Genomic DNA, 19,704 nt, shown 5'->3' with positions numbered 1-19,704 from the left:
CAACAAGTTTTTCTAAACCATCATGTGCCCAGATATCGGGTCAGGCACTTTTCTGTTTGTTTCTGTGAGGGTGTTTTTGAATTAAATTAACATTTAACTTGGTGAACTAAATGGGCATCTGGCTGGCTAAGTTGGTAGAGTATGTGATTTTCAATCTTGGGGTCATGAGCTTGAGCCCCACATTTGGTGCAGAGAGCACTTAAAATAATAAATAAATAAATCACTTTAAAAAATTCTAGATTGAAGCAGATTGTTCTTCACCATGTGAGTGGGCCTTATTCAATCAGTTGAAGACCTGACTAGAAAAAAGACTGGGCCCTCCCTTGAATAAGAGAAAATTATTTTGTCTGATTGCCTTTGAATTAAGATAGTGGCTTTTTCTGGTTTTGGCTTTTGAACTTGACTGGGATATTGGTTCTGCAGAGTTTTGACTTCCCAGCCTCCATAACCTTATGAACCAATTTCTTAAAAAAAGAAATAAAAAATCTCTTTATTGGTTCTGAATCCTTCTAGATTTGAATCCTATTGGTTCTGTTTCTCGTAGAACCCTGACTAATACAGATATAGTTGGAAACAGAATGCAGGCTAACCTTTACTCACCCTTCATCTCAAAACTGAATCCATGCATTATCCTGTCTATGAAACCTTCACTGATCCTCTTAGGGAGGATAAACTACCACAATTTTATGTTTCTCTAGCCCCTAAAAACGTTGTCACAATAATTATCCATAGTGCAATCATCCATTTACCTTTTCTTCTGCATGAGCCTCTTGAACTCCTCAAAAGTGAAACAGGGTCCTCAATATCCCTAGTGCCTAACGTACGACACAACCTAGCAAATAACCATTATTAATACATTTTGAGTGAATTAATCAATGTGTAGTTTAGGATAGAAATGATAAATTATACCATACCAAAGTACTAGAAGGGTGGTTAAGAAAGTAGAAAACAAGTGAAAAGAGAGTGATTAATACAGTCAACTATCACAAAGAAGTCAGGGAGAGATCAGAAATGAAAAATACTCATTGGATTTAGTGATTAGTAAATTATGACCATAAAGTCAACTTCTGAAAAGCAATGTGGATAAAATTATACATTATCTTGACTTTAGGCATAAATAAGGAAATGAGGGAGATGGTAGCTATTTACTCTGGAAAACTATACCAATAACTATTTATTGAGTGCCTAATAGTCCCACTATTGTACTAGTGGGTCATATAAGAGGAAAAGTAAGCCATAGCATACAACCCTGAAAGAATATTTGTTATCCAGTAAAAAGAATAAGCTTTCATTTCTCTCTCTCTCTCTCTCTTTTTTTTTTTTTTAAGATATTTTAGGGTCATAGTAGGCAGAATTCTAAAGACAACAGAATAAGATTCCTGTTCCTTGGTTATTCAACCAAACATGAATCTAGACACTGCTGTGAAAAGATTTTGTTAATGTAGTTAAAGTCCCAATTCCATTCACTTTAAAATACAGAGATTATCTGGGTGGGCCTGACCTAATCAGGTAGATACCTTTATTTTTCTTTTTCCTTTTTTACTTTTTTAGAGAAAGAGCATGCATGTGCAAGTGCAGGGTGGGGAGGGGCAGAGGGAGAGGGAGAGAGAGAATCCTAAGCAGGCTCAATGGATATGGGCCTCAGTCCCTAAGGTCATGATCTGAGTGAAATCAAGAGGTGATTGCTTAACCAACTGAGCCACCCAGCAGCCCAGAAGATACCTTTGAAAACAAGACTTTCCAGCTGGTAGCAGAAGAGAAAATCAAAGAGATTCAAAACAGCAAAAGAACTTGACACACTATTGTTTGTTTGAAGGAGGTAAAAACCACATGAGGAGAAATGCAGGCAGCCTCTAGGAGGAGAAAGCTGCCCCAGCTGACAAGGGATGAAAATGGATACTTCAAAACTAAACTTAAAAAAAAAATTTTTTTTTATTAATTATTTTTACTAACATATAATGTATTATTCACCCCAGGGGTACAGGTCTGTGACTCGTCAGGCTTACACGTTTCACAGCACTCACCAAAGCACATACCCTCCCCAATGTCCATAACCCAACCACCCTCTCCACAACCCCCCTCCCCGCCAGCAGCCCTCAGTTCGTTTTGTGAGATTAAGAGTCTCTTATGGTTTGCCTCTCTCCCAATTTCATCTTATTTCATTTTTTCCTTCCCTCCCCCCCCCCAAATCCCCCCACCTGCCTCTCAAATTCCTCATATCTGGGAGAGCATATGATACTTGTCTTTCTCTGATAGACTTATTTCACTCAGTGTAACTACATCCGAAGGAAGTAGACTCAGGCAACAAGAAGAATGCACATTAAAGCAATTTCTTTCCCAGAGCCTCTAGGTAAGAGCCCAGCCCAGCTGACACAGGACTTCAGTCTTGACAGAACTTAAGCAAGGAATCCAATTGAACCTACCTGAACCTCTGACCTACAGACATCATGGGGTTATTGGTTACTCAAAACCAGAAATGTAACAGAAAATTCTAAATAACTAAATTATGGATTACATGGAGGGAAGGCATTGCTATCTGTAACAGAAATATTCCACGTATTAATTTAAAAAACGTTCTTTATCAAGAACTGTGATATACATAAGAATACACTTTTTACTTCTTTAATCGAAGGCAGTTTATTGAACTCATCTGATTCTTAGTGTCTTCCTTAAAATTGTAGAAATAATCTTCTGCCACAGAATGAATTAATAAAATAAACATCAATTAGTTAAAATATGTGATCCAAACCTGGATTCAATGAATAGCAGCTTCCCTTAAGAGTCATATTAAGAAGAGCATAGATCTAGGAGCCAAAATATTTAGATTCATATTTTGAATGAGTCTCAATTTCCTTATCTATAAAATTAAAATACTACCTGTCCTCTCTATTTCAGAGATTTTTATTAGGATGATATTTCTGTAAAAGCACACTGTACAAAAGCAAGACAGCTATCAGCTATGTTTAGTGGTAGCAGGGAAGGAGGAAGGATGTCTTGGCAAGACACATGTTTTCTGCCTTTACCATATGATTGGGCAGCTGAATAGTCACTTGGACTTAGAACCAAAGGATAAAAGAAAGCAGAATCAAATACCATGTAAGGGTGCTTGGGTGGCTCGATGGGACAAGCCTCTACCTTTGGCTCAGGTCATGATCTCAGGGTCCTGGGATCGAGCCCTGCATCGGGCGGGCTCTCTGGTCAGCAGGGAGCCTGCTACCCGCCCCCCTCTCTGCCTGCCTCTCTGCCTACTTGTAATCTCTCTCCCTCTGTCAAATAAATAAATTAAAATCTTAAAACACCATGTAAATAAGAGCTACACTGTATTGGGGCCCTACCTACATGTTCAGAGGCCCACACACTTTTTTATGATACCCCATATTCTCACATTGGTCCCTTAGCATGTGGCCCATTTACTTGGAGGAAGGGTTTTTTTTGTTTGTTTGTTTTTCTGTATACAGAACTCTTTAGTTTTTTATTTTCTCTTAAATCCTGCTTCATTGCTTCATCTTCCCAGAAGGGGGCACCTTTCTCTTACTTGCACAACACTCTAGGTAGGCCAAAAAAGAGTTCTTTGAAATAGTAACTTCTAAATGTCATTCAATAGAACACCAAGTTCCTCAGAAACTTACATTAATAAGAGTTTTAAAAACCTGATTTCAATTCTGCAAAAGATAACGTCAAATGAATGAAGAAACAAGACATAGTCTGGGACAAAATACTTGTAAAATACAAATCTGAGGGATTATTTTCTAAAATATATAAAGAACTCTTAAAGTTTACTGATGAGAAAAAAAAAAAAAAAACAAAATAAAGAGTGGGGCAAGGACCTTAACAGACACCTCATCAAAGAAGACATACAGATGGCAAATAAGTGCATGAAAAGATGTTCCATATATGTGTCATCAGAGGAAAGCAAACTAAAGCGATGAGATAGCACTCTATACCATAGAGTGGTTCACCCAAATCTGGGGAACACTAACAACAGCAAAGGCTGACGAGGATGTGGAGAAACAGGAACTCTCACTCATTGCTGGGGAGAGTGCAAAATGCTACAACCCTGGAAAACACTTTGTCAGTTTCTTACAGAGCTAAACATACCCTTACCATTTGATTCACTAATTGCAGTCCTTGGTATTACCCAAAAGAATTGAAAACTTGCGTCCATACAAAAGCCTACACATGAATGTTTTTGCTGCAGTAGTTTATTCATAATTGCCCAAACTTGGAAACAACCAAGATGTCCTTCAGTATGTATGCTATAAAAAGACATGGAAAATCTTTAAATGTGCTTACTACTAATGGAAGAGGCCAATCTTAAAGGGTATAGACTATGTAATTAAAACTATATGACATTCCAGAAAAGGAAAAACTATTGTTCGAGTAAAAAAAAATCAATGGTTACCAGAGGTCAGGGTAAGTAGAGATGGATGAGCAGTACACATGGGGTTTTTAGTGCAGGGAAATACTATGCGTGATACTATAATAATGAATACATACAACCATACTTTCATCTAAACACACAGAACACCACAAACCTAACCTACAACCATTGGGTGGTTGTAACCTACAAACATTGGGTGATGATGATGTGTCAAAGGTGACAAGTACATCACTCGGGTGGAGGGTGTTGATAATGGAGGATGTGATGCATGTGTAGGTGTGGGGGCTATTTGGAAACTCTCTGTGCTTAATTTTGCTGTAGACCTAAAACTGCTCTACAAAAAAAAATAACAATAATAAGGTCTTAAAAAAATCATTTATAAAAAACATCAAGTACATTTCCAAAACAGGATATATTAGTAAATACTTTGCTAGTGTGGCTGAATTTGAGATTAATGTTTACAAGCAACTGTACATAGAAGGGCCCCCAGTGATGTTCAATAAGACACTTATGCCAAGCAATCCGTGTATGAATGTGCACTTCCTAAGCAAGTCGCCAACATGGCTATAAAACCTTATCTACTGCTCATTCTTTCTACATACCTATTTATAATCAGGATTAAATTATTTTTACTAATGTTTAATTGAGGTGTCCCTAAGGCTTTTTTATTTTTTTAAATTATCATCTATATAATCCAGTATAATATGATCTACTATACTGCTTTACTTAATAGATAGGTATTAACCATTCCCCATATGCAGTACTAACAAAAAAATAAAAATAACTTATTTAGTATATATTTAAGATGTGACTTAAGTAAAAAGGAGCATTTCCTTTGGTGATCATTGCAAATAATATAATTTTCATTGTATATATGAACTCATGTATAGTCACAAATTAGTTTCTATTTGATGCAAATATTATTTGGGCTAAGATGAGATTTAGAAGTAATCTAAAGTATGGTTTCTGGTTGAAATGCTTCTGGAATTACATGTGAGCTTCTTTTAAAGTAAGTTTCTGTTTTTTTCTCACAAATATCATTTTCTCCAGGGATTCTGCCCTTCAGTCTTCTATACACAGAGCCTGTTCCCCAATAGTGCATAATCTTTTCTGAATCTTTTCAATGCCCTTCCCATTTCTTGGATATATAAACCTATTAATTCCTTTATTTTTTTTAACTAATATTGAATTAGCTCTTATCATTTGACAGTCATTTAATTGTCATTAGGTGACAAAAAGCATGCAATTCTATTCCTAGTCTGGCTGTTTTGAAAATGAAAATTAACCAGAATGATCATAAATGAACCCACTCATGTATTCTTTATAACAGTCATTTAAAAGTAATTAGTGTATGCTTATTTTCAAAGAGAATATTATGTTGAAAAAATTATCTAAATGGAAGCCACTTGAGCTAATTTTGCAGATGTAAAAACTTAAAAATACAGGCAGGTTATAAAAGGCTAGAGTAGTCTAATATTGATTGGTAACAGAGGATGTTATGGAAGTGCATAAACTATAAGGAGCTATCACCCACACCCACTAGAATGATGCTAATCAAAAGATATATAACAAATACTGGTAATCATGCAGAGAACCTGGAACCCTCCACTGCTTTTACAAATGTAAAATGTAGCTACTTTGGAAAACAGTCTGGCAGTTCATCAAATAATTAAATAGAGTTTCTGTGTGACTGAGCTATTTCACTTCAGGGTATATACCCAGGAGAAATAAAAACATGTCTACAAAAAGCTTTCATATTAATGCTCACAGAAATATTTTTTTTTTCATGGTAGGCAAGCAATGGAAAAAAAACAGAGAGCAAGCCTCACAATTATGAGGCAAACCAGATACTTTAGACTCAGGGATGGGGTTGAAGTGTTCTGTGATGTCAATTTTCCACCAGTATTCTGGGATTAAAGTAAAAAAAATGAGATTTATTCATTGCATCTGACAATGAGTAACTGCATCTAATATGTTCTGTACACTCTGTGAGATGCTGGATGCCAGCACCACAAATAAAAATGGTGAGAGTCCCGCTCCCGAGAAAAAACTTGGTATAAATCTTTATGTACAAGTGACATCTTTTTTTATGAGACATAAAGTAGTTTACCATTTTCTGAGGCAGCCACTGTGATGTTGTACCATGGAGTTTCTTCTCTATCAAGGACCTTTGTAGTCCTAATGGTTCCAGTATTGGCATCAATGTTGAAACATCTATCATCTTCAGCACTGTAGTCAATGAAGTACCTTGGGAAAAAAACAGATAACTCTTCTTTTCACTTGATTACATAATGAAGAAAGTAAAACTAAGACAACAGCGATATTAAATCAGACATATTTAAATATTTAAATGTATATTTTTAGTTTCTGTATTTGCTTCCTAAGATTTGCTTGGCAACTTTATATTTGCATAGAGCTGACATAAATTATTTTTATCTGTTAACTCCTAATTAATGTTTAATTAAGTTACTAATTCAAATTTTTTAAAAAAATGCCTTTTTGAATTCCATGAATAGAATAGTAGACGGTAGGAACATTGGGATTAATAACTAAATATTAGTAAGACTCTGGGAAGTCTATAGTACTTTGGAAGAAAAAATGAAAATTCTCATTGCTATATGTACACAATTTTTAGGAAAATAGAAGAGGTCAGAATTAGTTTATCCTGGAATCTCATTATAGCTGAGGTTCAAAGATAAATTCTACTTTCTCTCTTCATATAAGACTATCCAGGGATGATAGGTAAGACTGAAAAGAAATACTCAAACATGAGTTATTTATAGCTCATTATAAACTCAAAACAACTGCATGAGACAAGTATTATTAATAACCCCTTTCAAAAAAGGAGGAAAGTGAGATGCAGAGTGATGAAGAATTTTATTCAGCATCACAGAGCTAGTTAGGGAAAGTGATTAAAATATAATTTAAGTCTATTAAGTCTATTAAGTAATATTTATAAGTTCATTTTTAAAAAATGTAGACAATATTTAAGGTTTTATCTATTCATTCAAAAAGTATTTATTTGAGGGAGCACAAGGAAGAAATGAAGGATATTTAGAAGAGGAAATAATAAGACCTGGGAATTAGACATGTATTAGTTAGGGAAACAGAAAGGAAAAGGAAAGAATTTGCAAACTAACATGTTCTATACTAAGAGTTTAAAATCAGAGACAAAGGGCTCCTGGGTAGTTAGTTCATCAGTTAAGGGTCTGCCCTTGGCTCAGGTCATGATCCCAGGATCTTGGGATCAAGTTCCCCTGGACTCAGGTCATGATCCCAGGATCCTGGGATCCAGTCCAGCATCAGTGTCCCTGCTCAGCAAGGAGTCTGCTTCTCCCTCTGCCCCTCATCCCACCTGTCCTCTCAATCTCTCTAATAAATAAATAAATAAAACCTTAAAAACAAAACAAAACAAAAATCAGAGGCAAGGGTAAAACTCTAAACAAAACAAGGCTTCAGAAGTGATTTTGATCAGTCTGGAAATATTAGCATTAAAGAGAGTTGCATTATAAATCATCTAGAAAGTACATAAGTTAATAATTTTACGAGAAACAGTGAGATATCTTAGATCTGGCTGCAGAAGTGGGGGGTGATTTTCTTGTATTGGCTACTAGACTAGCAAGAGCAAAAGAGAAAGAGAAACTTCCCGTTGTAGCTTGTACATAAAATACAGAAAGAATTTCTTTCCTTCAGCCATATGTTAATGCTCTAGTCAACATGACTGCCCTTATATATACAGTTACACTTGAATAAAAAGAGCTTACTTACTTTATTTATTTTTAGAATTTATTTATTTATTTGACAGAGAGAGATCACAAGCAGGCAGAAAGGCAGGCAGAGAGAGGAGGAAGCAGGCTCCCCGCTGAGCAGAGAGCCCGATGTGGGACTCGATCCCAGGACCCTGAGATCATGACTCGAGCCAAAGGCAGAGGCTTAACCCATTGAGTCACCAAGGCGCCCAAAGTGCTTGCTTTAAAATAAAATATACTTAGGTGAGGAATGAAGATCGGTTTAATAATATCATCAACTAAGCCCGTGAGAACCTGTCACTACTCTCTTTGTAGCAGCAGGGGCTCGAGGTGCTTTTTCAAAGGCTAATACACAGATAGGCTCTTGAACATACATAGAAAAGAAAGAAGAATGTGTTGGGGCCTTTATCAAGAATAAAATTCCTGATTTTCCAATACCTTAGTGACCATAACCTCTTAAGGACACTGAAAAACATTTGTGTTCTTTTTCTCTGTCTACAAGATGTACATCCTGGCCTTGATTGATTCAGAATGCAAAGATGAACTCTACGGAAATTTGTCTCTGCAACAGATCCAGCATATTGTGTGAAAATGGTATCAAGCAATAAAGAAATTAACACAGGTTTGTAAACCAAGTAAACGTGATGCTTATAAATCTTTAAACCACTTCTAAGCTCCATGACTTAATGTATCACCTCTTTGAACTTCCTTTGTAAGCAAAATGCAGATATGACCCACATCCTCATCTTACTGTGAGGATTAAGCGAGGTAATATTTGAAAGCATTTTACGGTGAAGTATCAAATGATAAGCCTTCATGGATAAATATCATTTGTTTCAGGGTCTTTTACGAAGGTTTTTTCTCTTGGAAACCTTGAGTCTATTTTGATAGAAAAGTTCACAAATAGTAAGTGTTGTTTTTTGTTTGCTAGTTCTTTTCTGTTTTGTTTTCCTGGAAAAATGTTGTAAGCACAATAGGATCTGAATAAGGATTATTATTGAGTAAACAAGAATCTCTATATAAATAGCATGAACTACTGTTTGTTTCTAAAAAAATCTATCAGAAAATGAAATTATCTGTAATTCCTTATTGGGTGCATACAAGTCATTTTTATTTGGAAACTATATGAGAATAAAGCTCTTTTGCTTTCACCAATATGTCACAGGTGTATGACTTTGCCTTATAAGTGAATTAATAAACTAATCAATCATGCAACAAATGTAAAGAACCTGTTGGTACCTATTATGAAATTAATTAAGGCATTCCATAGTAGCTTTTACTTCTTTTATATCCATTTTGGTAGAAATAATGAAGCCAATAAGTATGCTTTCAGGTAGAGACAGTTTTTTATGGGTTACTAATAGCCTTCATACATATTCCTAATATTATATTTGAAATTTGTTAGTTTAGGAAACAAACTTTTTTTTTTAAGAGTAAGCTCTTAGCTCATTTTCCTCTGTCATTGAGAGATACCCAAACATTGAAAAAAAGATAGATTAATTTATACTTCCCACAGTATTTCACTGAACTCATCATTCTGGATATAATTTTAAGATGTAATACAGTGATACTCGATAGTATATCTAGTTGATTTCTGGGACCAATCTATAGGCATATGTGGACAAAATGGTTATTATCACAGAGGAAATGTTGAGGCAGATACAAGGCTACTCTAACATGATGAGTATGACATACCATTAGACCCCTACCAGCACGCTATGTTCATTGCATTCTGCATGAAATAATCAACAAGGTAACAACCTATATTAAATGCCATTTGGGAAATTATATGATCAATGATCAATAAGATGCTACCTGTGAGGAACTGGTAATCTTGTGGCTATCTAGAGTAAATGCAATTAAGTTTGTGCGAGCTCAGATTTGTCCGGTAGTCCTTAACGGCCCTCTACCTGGACCAGTTCCCTATACAAACATTACCCAATTTCACACTGGCACATGCATGGGCCCATTTAGCATCGAAGACCTTCTTCCAATGTTGCCATCCTAACTTGTAATTCTGGGTTATCATTTTTATTCCTACAATTACTCTCTTTTCTGTCATACAACATATCCATCATCTCTTATTTCTGGTAAATATGAATGAACCCAATAAGTAAAGAGAAAATGCATTACTCTGAAATATGATGAAAATTCATTATTCAAATTAGAATTTATGGATCAACAAATATGCAGTCAAGTTATGGCCAGAGCAAACAGTTAATCCCAATAATGATTCCTTTTATTCGAGTATTTTCCTTAACAGAAGAAACTTTAAATGAATCACCCGGTTCATCTTTGGCATTCAGTTTCCCTTTGATTATGTAGCTGGAAACTCAAGATAATTATTAGTCATGTTAAAGTGCACTGGAACGTTATTTTTCATTTCAATAATAAAATTTCATTCCTCAGAGGCACCTATTATTTTCATTATACTCTGTCCATTTCACTATAAGAAATTAATTTAGAACTTATGTAATGGAAATCTATTTTTACAGTGATTTACCTAGAGAAACATCAGTTGGCTTAAAGTATGGGAGACCTCTTTCAGTCGCCACACTTCAGATGCTTGTAGATAGAGAATGTGAGTGGCAAGGAAGATTTATTTGAGATTTTGCCTCCCAAACAGCAGCTTTTATAAGTTTTACTGACTATGATCAATAGATGGGATAAAGTTTAATCAATATACACCCTGTGGGATATTACAGCAACTTAGCCTCATCTTTAATTTAACAAAAAGTCACACACCTGCAGTATAGCTTAGATTTATTAAATGATTTAAGGTTCCCTTAGCTTACTTTGGGAATGCAATTTACTCCACAATCCATGTCTCCAGAAAATAATCTTTCTGAAAACAACCAGAACAACAACAACAAACAGAACAACACAGGGCCACTTGCCACCTGATAGGGTGTATTGCGCTCAATAAAATGGGCAGCACAGATATCACACGGATTTTTTAGAAGCTTTTAACTTCCTGAACCAAAATCCTGATCCAATGAAACAAAAATATCTAAAGAAGAAAATTCTCTGCACAAAAAAATTGTTTCCCCTGTTATCCATGCCTCTAAGTAACTAAGATATCACAAATGCTACTGCTCCTGAGTTCTAGAATGCTATGGAACCACGTTAAGCAATTACCATTTCTTTCCAAAAATTACATGCAAACTATTTGGGTGTTTAGTTTCCAGTCAGCAGACTGGCAAAGCGTCACTAAGCCGGAGTTTATGTATTCATTCCAGGGCTCAAAGAGTTATGCATGCTAACCCAGAAAATGAGTTCTGGGATCAGGACTGTGATTTAGAGTGGGTACTACCACATGCTAGGCTGTCAGATAAATATGACCCCAAATGGGAAAAAAAAAAAAATCTGCCAGAGTTTTTGTGTCTTTATTGAAACCTTAATAATAAGGTCATAATAAGTGACCTTAATAATTGAGTGACCTTAATAATAAGGTCACTTAATAAAGTGACCACATTCTAATCCAATCTCTGTGATTAGTTAGCTGTGTGAGTTACTCAGCCTTCTTGGTCTAAGATATCAGCATCTTTATAAGAACAGGGCTGTCTCAGAGGCACCTGGGAGGTTCGATCAGTTAAGTGTCTGCCTTTGGCTCAGGTCATGATCCCAGAATCCTGGGATCAAGTCTAGCATCAGGCTCCCTGCTGAGCTTCTCCCTCTCCCTCTACCCCTCCCCCCTGCTCATGCTCTTTCTCTCTCTCTCTCTCAAATGAATAAATAAAAAAAATCTTAAAAAACAAAAAAAGAACAGAGTTATCTCCATCATCTTTAGGTCCCTTCACATTCTCAAATGTCATATTCACATGACATTTTACAGTTATTAGTAATGTAAATGTGCTAACCGTATAGAATATGATACAAAACACTAGTCATAGACAAAGACTTCTGGCTTTAAACAGGACCTGCTTTCTCTATCTCTGCTCCATTTGCACCAAATGTCTCTAATGAATTCTTTTTTTTTTTTTTAAGCTTTTATTTGTCAGAGAGCGAGAGAGAGCACAAGCAGCGGGAGCAGCAGGCAGAGGGAGAATCAGGCTCCCTGCCAAGCAAGGAGCCCAATGCTGGACTTCATCCCAGGACCTTGAGATGGTGACCTGAGCCAAAGGCAGATGCTTAACTGACTGAGCCACCCAGGAGTCCCAATTCCTCTCCTTCGTACCAGAAGACTATGATAGTTTTGATGAAGGTGGATTAAGACTTGCTATTACGGATCCAATTAAGATATTCTTGACTAACAATGAAAAAAACTTTTACAAATAAATTTTGTCTATAGAATAAAAACTCATTATGTATCAGATGATATCTTTTACATGAATATATTTGGGATATATCTTCTGATAAGCTTTCCTCTTCTTTTCAAGAATAGGAATCTTGCCTTCTTAAATATTTGTTTTTACACTACTTTTCAACTTTGCAACATGACCTTGTCATTATTTTGAAATATTTCTAACTGTTTGCTGTTATGGCATTCAAAATTAATGCAATATGCCTAACTCCCATCGCATCATGAACTACATGAAAATACAGAAATGCATAGAAAAAACAAATATACTGAGATAGACGTAGTGAATACACTGCAAGCGTTGACTCACTGGAACTACAGCTAAACCCAAAACAGATTGAACAAACACTTCTAATTCTCTGGAACTAGTCGTCATCTTCTTCTTCTTCTTAAGATATTTTAGAAAGTTTTTTTTAAATTTTGGCAAATATTTCTAAATCTGATCACATTTTTTATATTATGTTAGCATATGAATAGGCTATTGTTCCTAAATAGTGTCATGATGAACATTTGACACAAGTATGCAACATATTTAATATTTCCTCTGATTGTTTTGAGTTTATTATACAAAGAAAACGTTAAAAATCTTGACAATAAGTAAATGTATAGATAAAATCAGATTATGAACCAGAGCGGAAAAGAAGTAAAGATGGGGAGAAATACTTAGTAATATAATTTATAGTAAAGCCTTTCATCCTATGAGAAATATTGAGGACTTCAATGATTTTCTGTTTGTTGTACTAAATCAAGTAGTACATGTCTTACACTTTACAATATGAAGAGACTCTAAAATTAAGAACAGGTTTGCTCTTGAGATGCTAGAGTTAAAATGAGGCTTGACTGTCTTCAGATCCCTCATCCCAGTGTATGAAATACATCGACACGAATACAAGATCCCAGGGACTGGCATTTAATTAATGGCTTTCTAACCATGCAACATGTTCATCTGCTTCCTACTTTATGATATGTGACTTTCATAAATGTGGTTTTTATTGTTGTTAGTTGAGATATATGAGAGGCAGCAGAATATTGCTAAAAACAGGGTTTGGGGGGGAAAGTAAAAACAGAACTCAAATCTGAATCACTTTATCACTAAGGAAACTGGGCCAAATTACTTAACTTTCTGAGCCCTCAATTCTTTACCTGCGGAATGGGATGAGTAATATAGACACTTTAGGGTTCTTATAGGGCTTTTTGGCATGCTTTATAAAGCGCTTGGCCCACAGATAGCAAGCAATGAACAACCACTGTTTTTAACAGTCACTTTCTAGAAAGCGCTCTAGCTTCTCATGTCCAGCATAGGATTGCTCATCCCTCAGTGCTCCACGGGAAATTCCTGAATTCCATTTGTAATACACCAGCAAGTGAGTGAAGTCTGTTTAAATCAAGGGTTTCTTCACTGCTAGTAAATAGCCTGGTTCTGATTTTATTTTCAAAATAAAAGGTGATGATTACATTGCTGCAATTTGTGCATTCTTGTTTGGAGTTAAAAATAGACAGAAGGTAAAACTGGGATGCTCTTAGAAATCTGAGGAATCTTACTAATAGTTTAGAAAATTGAAACACAAAGACTGAAGTCAGAAAGCTTTGCACAAATGCCTGTAAGACTCAAATTCCCTTTCATTATCAATTCTGCAAACTTGGAGTTAATTGTATTTCAGGGCACATTGCAAGGTACATCTTTTCAAAGTACATTTCCTTAATTAGTACAAACATTTGGTCCCTGAGAAGGTGGAAGTCTAGCTTGCTTTTCTGTTTGTTAATGTTTTCTGTTTTTTTATTCACTGTTTACACCTAGAGGCCCCTGTGAATGACACATTTTTATTAAAATCAAGAATAAATATTATGTAAATTATGCTCCCAAACAGCAGCTATAGAGTCTAGTTATTTGAAGGCAGCACTGGAAGGATTCATTTTAGTTTTCTAACCCAAACAAAATAAAAAGGATAATGCATTTGCTAATGGATTTTTAGGTCGCTTTATTAGCCTTAGGTGATAATATACCAATCATCTTTGCATCCCAGAAACTGGGAGAATGTATGTAACACAGCAGGTGTTCAATTAAAAGCTTCTAATAATATGGAGCCATTACAGAGGCAATCAATATCATGGGACAATCAATTATATGTAAATAGTGTATTTTATTAAATGAATGGTAGATGTTGAAACATCCACATGACTATGCATGAATGTGAAACATACATAGTGGTATGTAATCCTCACAAATGTATTTTCAGAATTTCTGTCCATGAAAATAATTAGTCTTCTGGTTTTACCAATGGACAACCCAGTTCTGTTTGCTCTGTGTCAGGGTTTCCCATTTTCAGCATTATCGATATTTTGGACCAGTGACTTCTCTGTTGTCTAAACATCTAAATTGTATGATGTTCTAGCACCATCCTTGGCCTCTACCCACAGATGATAATATTCCTCCCTCAGTTGTGACAACCAAACATGTCTTGAGATTTTGCCAAATATCCTCTGGTGTGTGCGTGGTGGTGTCCTTGGGTAAGAACCACTGTTCTTTGTGGAATGAGAGTTTTTTTGTGTATGTTGGGATAAATAGAATAACACTGAAAGAAGTTTGTGTCTGACCTCAATTTTTCCTCCCTTTGGTCTACCATTTTGGAATGGTATTTTTAGATACCATTTTTAGAACTAGTCTTCTTCTTCTTCTTTTTTTTAAAGATATTTTAGAAAGTTTTTTTTTTTATTTTGGCAAATATTTCTAAATCTGATTATAGCATTTTTAGAATGTGTTATGTTGTAAAAATATTTTGCAGAATACATCTTTACTATCAAACTTAAGTTTTCAACAGAAACTCATCACTATCTATCAAATATTTTCACATCAAACTAAGAGTATGAAATATCTTCTCAAAGTATATTATCTCCTTTTGATTAAGGATGGCCACATTTATGTCTCTTTTACAATGCTATAGTTTTTCACATTGTCAGAAGAATTTTACTTACTATTATGTGTTAAAATTATTGCTGAAATATGGCATTCCACGGAATAATGAAGCATAGAGGGGTTCTCTTTCATTTGACAACTAAACATATTGACTTATATTTCTATCCTTTAATCAGAGATCAATTTCTACAGTTGGGTTTTTGCATATTATTTTGTATAGTTTACCTATCCTGCTTAAATCTTGCTGTTAGTGTGACAGAGGGGTCACGAATTGACAAGGTGTTATTTTTGTACTCACAGATGGAGTAGGATTGTTGAATATACACGTTAGTGCACAGAAAATGGTTTCTGTCAAGGCATAAGTACAGCAGGCATTTCTTTTTTAACTGAAATAATAATGCTTATATAGAAGAAAATTGAAACCCTTTATAAACATAACATAGATACCAAGGAGAATATTTGCCATAATTGCTTTTTTAGAGGATAATAAATGAAGAATCTGAGAATAAGGACTTGATGGGAAAAAGCAGGCAAATTTGTTAAAGATTTCAAACTTTCTAGGGCCTTGGGATTATCAAAGGGTATAAACACAAGGTAAATAAAGAGCCTTGTCTATGCATCAAACCTTTGATTTTATCATAATTGAGGGAAAAAATGAAAAAGAAAACACCTTTCTGATCATGCAAGAAAAGCTTTCATTATCACTACTGCATCCCATACCACAATAAAAAATACTGAGCATTTACTGACTGTGCTTGGCATTTTGTATCAATTTAAATTAATTCTATCAACGTATTTACACAACATCATTATTCCTTGCTCATATATTTCAGATTCAGCAAGCTTGATTAACTAGAAGATGGTACAGTTAGTAGGTCAAGAAACCAGAATTCCCACCCTGATCTTCCCATCTTCAGGAAGTAAGTACTGCTCTAAGTAGCACTCTCTGCTTTCTTGGACAAGTTAGAATTTATAGAGGGACTACTAGGTGCAGGCAACTCTATTTAGCATTTCATGAGCTTTGCTTCATGCATTCTCACAATAACTCTCAGAGATAGATGTTATTATTTTTATTTTTTACAGATAAAGGTAGATGATTTCCTAAATGCACATAACTACTGTCACAGAACCAGGAAGCAGAGATGAGTATAATTCCTAAATCATTAGTTTGTACTATAGCTATATTTCCTATCACTAAGGACTCAGAATTCTCCAGTTTATAGTTAAGTATTTCTACAAAAGTTTTCCATTCGATTACACTCACATCTATTAAGTTAAATAAAAAATGTAATCTATATGCTCAACAATATACAATTGATCCTTGAAAAACACAGGATTTAGAGGTGTTGATCTCCTCAACCCACATACTGTAGAAAACCTATGTATAAATTTTGACTCACCAAAAACTTGAATACTAAGCCCATTGTTGATTGGAAGCCTTACCAATAACATAAATAGTCGATTACCCTATATTTCAAATTTCATATATATTAGATACTGTATTCTTACACTAAAGTAAGTTAGGGAAAAGATATTATTATTAAGAAAGTCATAAGGAGGGGCGCCTGGGTGGCTCAGGGGGTTGGAGCCTCTGCCTTGGGCTTGGGTCATGGTCCCAGGGTCCTGGGATCGAGCCCCATGTCGGTTCTCTGCTCAGTGGCTGCTTCCTCCTCTCTCTCTCTGCCTGCCTCTTTGCCTACTTGTGATCTCTGTCTGTCAAATAAATAAATAAAAAATCTTTAAAAAAATGTCATAAGGAAGAGAAAAAATATTTGCAGTACTATTATTAAAAAATCCATGTATTATAAGCAAAAATCCATGTGTTACAAGCAGACCTGTGCAGTTCAAGGCCATGCTACTGACCGTCAGTGGCATTGAAGGAGATAGCTACATGCATTCTAAATTCGACAGAAACCCATCGCTACAATACTCAGCCAAGGAATAAATTAATATTCTAATTTTAATTACCTTAATAAAAAATAACATGGAAATAAAATATTTCACATTTTATTTGATTCATTTTGAATTACTGTGAGAGGCAATAAAAAAACTTTATATGTCTACAAGATTAAGGCATACCATACCTTACTAAGCTATTAGCACTGTCAGGATCTTGTGCCAAAACTGTGCCAACGACAGTCCCGATTTTGGCATTTTCATAGACTTCCATGACATAGGAAGGCATGGAAAAGAGGGGTGGTTCATCCACATCTCCAACAATGATCTTCAGCATGGTAGCATCTTTAAAAGGACCCAAGTGAGAAAAGCGGAAATCAAGATGTGTATTTGCTCCTTCTATGGTGAGAGTGTATGATTTCTTTTTCTCATAGTTCAGTGGCTGTTGGGAAAAAATATATAAGATTTCCAATATTATGACTGCCATTACATTTCAAACATTTTTTTGCATTTTTGAAAAACAAATGTGGATAGATTTAAATCAATTTTCATTTGTCAACAGACTATGAAGTTTGTCTTCACAATAACATCTAAGTCAAAAATCATGAAAACTCAAGTCTGAATCAACTGTAATTTTTCAAAAATATAAATATGATGATAACTAGGAACAAAAAAATATTTCTTACAGACAAATACTGCTTTTTGGAGACTCAGTTTCTAGTAACTTCTATCTTCTCCAGTTTGCATTAGCAATCTTAAAAATATTTGATACTAATTTTTTAACTTTAAAAATAGATTTTTGTTTTGCATTTAAACAATTTATGTTCTATAACTGATTTTTTTTAAATCTATCCTTATCTTACTTTCACCTTACTGGTTTTAAACTTGGTATTTTATTTTACAATCTGATAAGTTTTTAAGTTTTCAATTCAACATTTCCTTAAACACTTCATAAAATATACAAACTTCTGATATGATAAACATAAGTTTATTGATTTACTTTTATTTTGTTTTCCTGGTAATACCATTTTATGTATTTTTTTTGTTTTCATATTCTTTAATATAATGTTTTTAACTACTTTATTTTTTAAATTATCTTTTTTTTGTTTATATCATTTGCTTTTTAGCTTTGAGTCCATATTAAATGTTTCTCATAATCCTTTTAGTTTTTGTCTTAATTTTTAAAGTAATCCAACCAATTTTTTTTTGTATTAACAATACAGGTTAGAAGTCACGGATTTGACTTAAAATAATGAATAAAGTCATCCAAGTATTTTGCCCCAAGGAACATATGGTGTAATATAGGATATAAAATAGTAAATAGACATTTATATCACTGTACTTAATGCCATAAGAATATTAGATATTATGAAAATAATAAGGATACAAAATCAGAAACAGGAATACCTATAAACAGCTAGGTATTATTTCTAAGAGAGAGTACTTTTTCATATGTTAGACTTGATGCACATAATAGACTCTATGACCTAAAATGAGCTCAGATTTAGGATTAACAATGTCAAAAATTTTCACAGTGATGTTAGTGCAAAGGATCCAGACATCAGCCTTTTCAGAGCCTGGTGAAGTATCCACTGATGCTGGTCTTTCCTGATTAATATCTATGAGAAAAACAGAATATTTTTTCACCCCTATATCTGTCACTAATTTAACACTAGAATGCTCTAGTCTTGCATCTTTCTTTCTTGAAAGATCAGAGAATGATTACTTTCTATGGAGGAACTCAGATAGTTTTCCTTTACATAAGAGCCAAGGAGAAGCTGATTAGAAAAGAGTGTCCTTGGGCGCCTGGGTGGCTCAGTTGGTTAAGCAACTGCCTTCCGCCCAGGTCATGATCCTGGAGTGCTGGGATCGAGTCCCACATCGGGCTCCCTGCTCAGTGAGGAGTCTGCTTCTCCCTCTGACGCTCTCCCCTCTCATGCTCTCCCTCTCTCTCTCTCCCTTTCTCTCTCTCTCAAGTAAATAAATAAAATCTTTAAAAAAATTTTAAAAAGAAAGAAAAAATGTCCTTAAAAACAGAATGATCACTCCTACTGATGATTACTTCCCTTATTTCTTCTAACTACCTTGGAAATTTGGCCTTCCTAGAGACTGAAGATGGCATAAAAGGAAAAACTACTATTTAATTTCCAAATGAAATATTAAGAACCTAGAATCTATCATATATCTCAGGGACTTGGACGAGTATGGGCCATTGCAATTTTTTTTAAGTTTTTAGAAAACAAAATAAAAATATCAAAAAATAGTTAAAGACTCAAATTCATAAAAGTAGACCACACACACACACACACACACACACACACACACATATGCATATATATACATACAAATTTTTATATGACAAAATACTGTATATTTTAAATTTATTTTAAAGAAGGGTTGATTAGTTCTGAAGTTTATGACTCCATCAGTTGGGAATCATTTCTTTCTGAGGGAATTTAAAATA

At 34.7% G+C, this 19,704-nt stretch overlaps 1 protein-coding gene across 6 annotated transcripts in view; it reads right to left on the bottom strand.

The window, feature by feature from the left end:
* Nucleotides 1-19,704, bottom strand: part of CDH18 (cadherin 18) — a 718,124-nt gene that overhangs the window by 58,203 nt on the left and 640,217 nt on the right. For all 6 annotated transcript variants that reach the window (XM_046001013.1, XM_046001018.1, XM_046001019.1 and 3 more), the window contains exons 7-8: nucleotides 17,429-17,682; nucleotides 6,492-6,628 (exon numbers count right to left, since the gene is read on the bottom strand). In XM_046001013.1, coding sequence (XP_045856969.1) covers nucleotides 6,492-6,628; nucleotides 17,429-17,682 — 391 coding nt within the window. The remainder of the gene's footprint in view (nucleotides 1-6,491; nucleotides 6,629-17,428; nucleotides 17,683-19,704) is intronic.

The sequence above is a fragment of the Meles meles genome, chromosome 3 (genome assembly GCF_922984935.1).
Source record: "Meles meles chromosome 3, mMelMel3.1 paternal haplotype, whole genome shotgun sequence".
Taxonomy (NCBI): domain Eukaryota; kingdom Metazoa; phylum Chordata; class Mammalia; order Carnivora; family Mustelidae; genus Meles; species Meles meles.
This window is presented reverse-complemented; position numbering and strand designations above follow the sequence as displayed.